General features: G+C 30.9%; 1 protein-coding gene across 1 annotated transcript; it reads left to right on the top strand.

Annotated features, from left to right (window-relative positions):
* Nucleotides 1-1,188: 1,188 nt before the first annotated feature.
* Nucleotides 1,189-8,214, top strand: LOC102666886 (uncharacterized). Its single transcript, XM_006574087.1, has 2 exons — nt 1,189-1,332; nt 7,930-8,214. Exons 1-2 carry the CDS (start codon nt 1,189-1,191, stop codon nt 8,212-8,214), a joined length of 429 nt encoding a protein of 142 aa, XP_006574150.1.
* The last annotated feature ends 295 nt before the right edge of the window (nt 8,215-8,509 follow it).

Raw genomic sequence — 8,509 nt, 5'->3', positions numbered from 1 at the left:
TCAATAGGCCGTGAAATAGATTCCTCTAGATCAGTTGGATGAGGGAATGTGGATATGAGATGTTGGCCGCTTGCATATATGATCTGGCTATGCTGGTGAAGTACTGAGGTATGGCAGAGCTAGAGTAGTCCTCTAGCGTCATCCTTTGTGGATAATCCTCTGTCATGATGCGTTCTTCAGAGAAAGGATGTGGACTAGTCACAAAAGTGGTTGAGGATAATTCAAATGAGGATCCTCACTCTCCTTGACTGATCTGCACCTCTTGTTGCTCTCTCTTTTTTCTTTCAGTGTTGTTTCGTCTGTAGGTTGCGTCAGTTTCTAGATCCAAAGGAACAAGATTGTTTCCTCACATACACAAAAGAAACAACTACCGTGCAGGCTATCATAGAATAAAAATTAAAACTAAAAATAATTTTTTTCTTTTTTTCCTTTTTTTAAAAAGACTAAGTAATATAAGGGTAAATAAAGAATTTTTTTAAAATTAAAAAAATTAAAAGATAAAAGAGAATAAAAAATTAAAGAATAAAGAATGATTGCTTCTCAAATTGGGATATGTAAACAACCAAGTACAAAAACCAAAGTCCTTGACAACAGCGCCAAAAACTTGTTAACAAATTGACAAGTGTACCAATTTTATCACAAGTAGTAAATATTAAAACAGAAGACTGAGTGTCAAGTCCACAGGGACTTTGTTTGTACTTGCGTTGGTAAATGTCCAATTTGTAAGCAAGAGAAGAAGTAGAAGAAAAAAGAAATTGTAAGTATGAAAATTGAGGGTAAAAGGGAAAAGGAAAAGATAACAAGAAAAATAAATAATAATTTAAATACAAAAAGGTGAGTTCAAAATATAATAATGTTGGGGCCTAGCATGCCTAACTACCCTTGATGCAATATTAATGTTTTTCTCTATTAACTGCTTTCCAATTTCCACCCACATCTACTAATATGCTTAACCCTGACCCCTCATGATGAAAAGTCTAATTTATGTATTCTCTCTCCCAAATCCCTTTGCAAAGATTGAATTATAAATAGTGTTAAGTATAAAGATGTATGTAGAGGCATAACAAAGTCAGTCTATCCCTAGTAATGCAATGTTGAGATGTCCTTTCCCGTTTCTTTAGACATTACCATTTCCCAATGTATAACCCCTAAAAACAAATGCATGGATGGCCAAACCACACAATAAAGATGAAGAACAGAAAAGAGACAATAGAAATTGAAATTGCATTAATAGATAAGAAAAGCAGTTACATTACAAGGGCTTTGGCTACAAGGCTCCAACAGAGTGGGGGTTTAGCCTCTCATAGCCATGAGAAGCTTTACACTTCAGAGGTTAATAGAAGAAAGGGTTGGATGACTAGTAGTAAGAAATGGGGGAATGGCTAAGAAAAGAGGGTTTCCCCTAGCGGAGAGACTCAAACTTTGGATTTCTTCACAAGAGAGCTCTAAGACTTGGTGTGTCCTTCCCTTCTGCTTCCTCCTCCAAACACTCATGGGATGTCTGGTATGCCGTGGCTACCATGGTCATGTGTTGGAGTGTATTCATAATATTGTATCCTGAGTGTATTCATAATATTGTATGGACTCTGTGTTCGATGCATTCAAGGTTGAACCAGACCAGGTCAAACTTTGGTTTAAAGCTCATCCAAAGCTATTAAAAGTAGTTGATCTTGAGACTTCCTTATTCCTTAATTAGAAGTCCCAACTAGTTTCATTCCTGGTCAGTTCCAGCTCAAAAGAAAATCTATCAAAGAATTTGAAAGAAGTCTTACAACTTCTACAACAAGAAGAAGATGAAGGTTCTTCCTCAAAGAAGAAAGATACTAATTCTTCAGAAGATGATGATCCTTTCTACCAAAACGAGGAAGATTGTTTTGGTATTTCGCTAAATAATGATTAATTTCAATTTACCTGTTCTGTATAAATAGTTCCGGTCACGAAACCAGCACTGTATCTACAGTAGAATTATTTGTCTATTTAAGGAGTCCTCGAGTCATTTGTGAGGCACCCTTTCAGATAGTAATTTCAGGTTTAGAGAGAGAGGCTCTGTATTGAAAAAATCTTTGTAAGCTTTTCTTTCGATTTCAATAAAATTTAAGTTTTCTTTTTATATCTTTTCTCCCTCTTGACTGATCCTGTGCGGCTCTACTGCCGCTTCAGTTTCTTTTCTTCCCTCCCCCTCATAGATTTTGTTCGACTCTGTCATCATTTCTGTTTCTTTTTAATCTTGCTTTCATTATGATAGAATAAGTACGTTAGATACACCCCAAGATTCTTATCAAGAAAATATCTTAAATAGCATAAAAACAGAAATTGAGCTACAATATGATTTATTTATAGCAGAATGTGATTACAATTCTGTTAAGATCAATAAAACCATACATAACCTTTGATATACAAAAGATTATAGATGGTTAAATAAAACAAGTATAATAGGAGAAGACCCCACTAAATATTGGGAAAAAGATCCTGTTATATGTAAATTAGACATCATAAACCCCGATCTAATAATCAAAACCAAAGACATTCAATATGGAAATTTTGAACAATGTAAAAATCATATAAAAGCCCTTTTAGACCTAAAAGTTATAGAACCTAGCATTAGTCCTCATAGGAGTCCTACCTTTATTGTTAATAAACACTCAGAACAAAAAAGAGGAAAAACTAGGATGGTCTATAATTATAAAAGGCTTAATGATAACACTCACATAGATGGTTATACTATTCCTTCTAAAGATGCATTAATAAATAGGATACAAAAGGCCAAATGGTTTTCAAAATTTGATTTAAAATCAGGATTTCATCAAGTGAAAATGCATCCTGACTCGGAAAAATGGATCGTTTTTTCTTATCCAAAGGGATTATTTGAATGGAATGTAATGTCTTTTGGATTAAAAAATGCATCACAAATTTTCCAAGGTAAAATGGATAACATTTTTGGAAATTATAAAGAATTCACGTGTACATATATTGACAATGTACTTGTTTTTTTTCAAAAACTAAGGAAGAACATTATCTGCATCTTAAACAAGTTCTTCACTTATTTGAAAATTTTGGCTTAATTACTTCAAAGTCAAAAATGGAAATTTGTAAGACTCACATTTCGTTCCTAGGAACAGAAATAGGGAATGCGAAAATAAGGCTTCAGCCTCACATTTCCCAAAAAATCCTTAGTTTTCCAGACAAAATGGAAGATATAAAAATCCTAAGAGCCTTTTTAGGCTTGCTTAATTATGCGAGAAATTTTATTAAAGATTTAGGAAAATATACAGCTTCTCTTTACAACAAGACCTCCTTAACTCGACAAAGGAAATTCAATACAGAGGATATAAAACTAGTCCATAAAATAAAAGAAATGGTCAATAATTTGCCATATTTATCTCTTCCACTCAATTCTGATTATCTAGTTAATGAATGTGATGGTTGCGAGCTATGATGGGGAGCCATCCTAAAGAAAAAGAAAAATAAATATGAAAAAATGCATGACGAAGAGATCATTAGGTATGCATCAGGAAAATACCACATGAAACCACAGGTATACTCAACTTCTACAGATTATGAAGTTGTTGTTGTGATAAACGCTCTAGAAGGATTTAAACTCTTCCTTATTAATAAAAGTGAAATCACCATAAAAACAGATTGTGAAGTAATAGTAGCTTATGGTAGCCAACAAATAAATATTGATAAAAAGCCTCACAAAAGATGACTTTTATTCCAAGAATATGTTTATCATAACGGAATAAAGATAAACTTTGAACATATAAAAGGAGCTAAGAATGTTGTTGCTGATATTCTTTCTCGTTTTACAGGAATTCAACAAGATGAAGCCCTCCAAGGTCTCTTACCAAAATATAAAACACAAAATGAAATTCAGCAATCAAGAATTGCCAGTACTCACAAATGAGTTTCACTACCCTAGTAGAAAAGCTATCAATGATAAACTCAATTGTCTTATTGACAATATTTGGAATATTCCAAGACACAAACAATAATGAGCAATTCGTTTATTCTGTGAATAAGGGCATAATTTGTGTCTTATACAATTTCTTCATAACAATAATCAAGGAGTTCCTCTCCTCACAATAGCCTCTCCTTCTAGGAAAGGTTATACAGTTTTTGTCCTATTATCGGGACCTCATAAAGGTGTTTACACCAACTTTAAAGACCTTTACTTGGCAAAGAAGGGTATTCAAAGCCCAACCTATAAAGGATTTTATTCTAGGGAAGAAGCAGAAAAAGTCCTTGAATTAAATATCACTAATATCAATAAGATAAAGAAGGCCCTCGAGCCAGAGCCTATGGATGTCTAACGAATATGAAGACTTGACAATCACTGCAAAAAGTCTTCTGGACTATGGATGTCTATAATCAATTCTGATCACTCCCTCAAACAGATCTGAGGGGTTTAATCCATCTATAAATGAAGCCATAAAATCGCAAAAATGATGGACTATATTTCCATCAAAATTGTAACCTGCCTGAGCAATTTTTCCGCATAAAATTACCCCTCTCATGTTATGAAAGTCTTACCAAAAAGACAACAAGGACTTTCCCTATCTGCTCAATGAAGAATATGAGACCTGGGATGTGCAGGGCAACATACAGTACCAATACAGCCTCATGAGAGCACAAACACAGGGATATCAATGCTTTTTCTCATATTCAGACAAAAGAGATTTTGACCTGATAAGAGAAACCCATGATACAAAACTCTTCCTACCGACAATACAGATACAGCAAAACAAAAAATAACAAGCAACTTCCATCTTTCCAAAGACATGTCTTTGTAAAGTGGTGGAACCAATTTGACGCAACCAAAGCAGAACTAGATAAGGTTAAAATTTGGTTCAAAGCTCATCCAAAGTTTCTTAAGATAGTTGATATAGATACTTCATTGTTTCTTAATCAGAAATCCAAGCTAGCGATTTTCCTAGTAGGATCAAAGTCAAAGGAACATCTGACCAAGAACTTAAAAGAAGTTCTTCAACTACTTCAAGACCAAGATGAAGAAGATTCTTCATCAAATAAAGAAGACGCCAAGTCAACACACTCTTCAGATGATTTTTACCAGAATGAAGATGGCTGTTTTGGTATTAATTTAGCCAAAGATTAAATTTTTATTGTAAACATGTACTGTAGAAATAGTTTCGGTTTAGATAACCTAAACTGTAGCTACAATATTTTTCAATTCTATAAAAGGAGTCATTGAACACATTGTGAGACAACCATTTTTTTACAGATAGTTCAAAAAGAGGTTAGGGAGGGAAGCTCTGAGAAACAATCTTTGTAAGCTTTTCTTTCTTTTCAAATAAACTTGCAGTTTTCTTTGTCTTTCTTCCCTTCTCCCTCCTTACTGATCCAATGCAGACTACCGTCATTTCAGTTTCTTCCTTTCTCCCTCCTTACTGATCCAATGCAAACTACCGCCGTTTCAGTTTTCTTTTATGATTTTATTTCAGTTTTAAGCTTTTAATTACAATTATTTTTTCTGCAATTCCATAACTTGCATATAATATTGTTCTTCTTTTGTATATCCTACTTCTTTTCTATTCGTTTGATCCTTCAATTGTGCTAACGTGGCAACGTAATAGGAAGTAGCTTAGCTTTTATATATTACAAATAAATTCTTTGAGGAGAGGATCATGCTAAATGATATTTTTTGGGATAAAAGTCTTTGTGATAGTATAGATTTGAAATCCTTCCTTCAAGTTGTGAGTTTGATTCCAAAATTATAAAAGTGTGTTTGCAAAAGGCATACAATATTGGGGGTATGTCAGCCTTATTTGCATTTTGGGTGTGAAGGAGTTCACATGTTGTTGTGAATGTTGCTACACGTGTCATCAAGACTTTTCAATTGTATCCTGAACCTAAAAAAGATTTTAAAAATTGTAATATTTATGTAATTATGTTATTAAAATAATTCATTATATACAAATATTAAACCTTGTTGTTGAGTACTTAGATAGTTGTTTGCATTCTCTACAAGTGTCTCTCTTTTGTAACTTTCTTATGGCATCTCTCACATGCAACATAATTTTAACCAAACGTATCGTCGATCTCATTGATTGTTGCATGAATTATGAATACACTATCTTATTATTTTATATATGTTAAAACTAAGGAAAAAATCAAGTATCATGAATATTACGAATATGAAGGTCATGGTAGGTTAACATTCATGTGATGTTGCTCCATTTTTTTTCTTGTAAAGTAGTTATTTAGAATAAAATTTATAATTTTTTAACGGCATCAATCAAAGAATTAGAATAAACTAACGATTTTTTTTGTTAAATGTTACAAAATGTGTATAATAAAATAAAATAAAAGAAGAAAGTTCATTTTACCCTATCTTAAATTTTACAAAATCAAGATTGTCGAGGTTGATATAGATCTTTATACTTGAAGTTGAGTTGATTGAATACTCATCTCAAAAACAATTATTAAAATACAATTGTTAGTAAATTAAAACTATAGTAGTAAATAAAATATAAAAAAAATTATTGTAAGAAAAAAGTATGATATATACTTAATTGAATTAGAGTTATTTATTTATTAAATAAGTTGAATTAAAAACAATACTTAAGATAGTAAAAAAATATCTCAAATAAATAAATAGATATGAAATAAAATAAACATGCTAATTTAAAAATAAAGAGATAGAAAATTATGTATCAATTTTTATTTAAATGTTATTTAAAGATCATATATATATATATATATATATATATATATATATATATTATACATATTTAAAACTTAATATAAAAATTAAATTTAGAAAAATAATTTCAATTTTCATTGTGAAATGACATATGACAATAGTAAATATTAAGTACAATTTAATCATACATTTATCTAGTTATTCATATTTTTTTGTTGAATTATCTATATCTATGTATATATATATATATATATATATATATATATATATATAAAGAAAAAAAGTAGTAAGAAAAGAAAAGATTTTTTTTTTTTGAGGTTATGTTTGTCTGTAAAATAACTTTAATAACTTCATTTATGAAAATAACGTATTAAAAAGGAGATGTGAAAATATAATATTTTATATTACATTTTATTGTATAAAGAAATATATATTAATTAATTATACAAAATTATTATTTAAAAAAATTATAATTAATGATAAAATAAAGATAATATATTCACTATTTTGGTATACGATTTTGTTATGTTGTGAGTAACACTGAATAAGGGGGGGGGGGGGGGGGAAGAGAAGTAATAAACACAATAGAAGAATGTTCTCCTTCCTCCAAAACATCAATTGTGTAATGTGACAGTGTAATAGTAAGGAGTTTAGCTTTTACATATCATAAATAGATTGTACATGTTTTTACTCTATATTTTGAAGAAAAAAAGTGATGTAGTTTTAGTCTCATTAAGAACTAAAAACAAGTATTTTTGTTTAAATGTAAGGACTAAAACCGATAACATTTTTATAGGGACTAAAACAAATATTTTGAGGGAGAAAAATACTTTACCTATTTAGTTTGAAGAATGGGTTTTTAAGATTTCTTTTACATTTTAGATAAAGACATGTGTTTGATTGATGAGTTTTGATAGGAAAACAATTTAATCAATTTAATGTGTAAAGATTGAGAAATTTGAACAATTTAGGTAAAAGAAAATTGATAGGAGATCAAACACCAAACAATTCAAATTAGAGGGATTAAAAATTATTAAAAAAATTATTATAAGCTAGAATAAGATAATTTAATAGCAATATAAAATTATCCTTGCAAAGTAAATAACAATAAATAATCTCCAGTGAAAAATTCAATTAAAAAATTAAGATCTTGAATAAAACAATAGACCTCAATAATACTACATAGTTCAATTTACATGCCAAAGAATATATATTCAAGTAAAATTTACTTCAAAAATGACCCTTTTACACTCATTTATGATTAACAGATAATAGCAAACATAGAGAGCCAAATGCTAGAATTCGAGGAATCTATTGAACTTAATAGACTAGAGATTGAAGAGAGTGAAAACAAAATAGTGGAGTTTGAGTGCCAGATGGAGAGGGATCGAAATGAAGGGCTATTCTTTAAGAACCTTGGATATAAGGCACCTATTGAAAAGGCAAAAGCCAAGGAGGAAGAGGTTGAAAAGATCAAAGATGTGAACAGTGAAAGCATTGGTAGCAATTCAAAGTTTATATTCCCACAAGCAACGTTTGAATCAAAGCTTTGAAGGACCTTGGTAGTGAGGCCAACAACAACAATGTTTGCTCCTCATCGGAGAGTTTATCATTTGCATTCAATAATTGGCTTACTAGCTGATTGAACTTGTTGATGTGGTCATGGAGATCTCCTCCTATCTCCATTTTGAGTTGATACAACTCCATTTTCAAACAAAGGCGGTTGGTTAGCGAATTTGACACATAGATATTATCGAGTTTCTCCCACAAGGTCTTCAGTATTGTCTTCTTCAACACATTATGTTTTATCTCGGGAGCAAGAGCTAACCAAATCGTGCTCATAGCTCT

This window comes from Glycine max, chromosome 1 (genome assembly GCF_000004515.6).
Source record: "Glycine max cultivar Williams 82 chromosome 1, Glycine_max_v4.0, whole genome shotgun sequence".
Lineage (NCBI taxonomy): Eukaryota > Viridiplantae > Streptophyta > Magnoliopsida > Fabales > Fabaceae > Glycine > Glycine max.
This window is presented reverse-complemented; position numbering and strand designations above follow the sequence as displayed.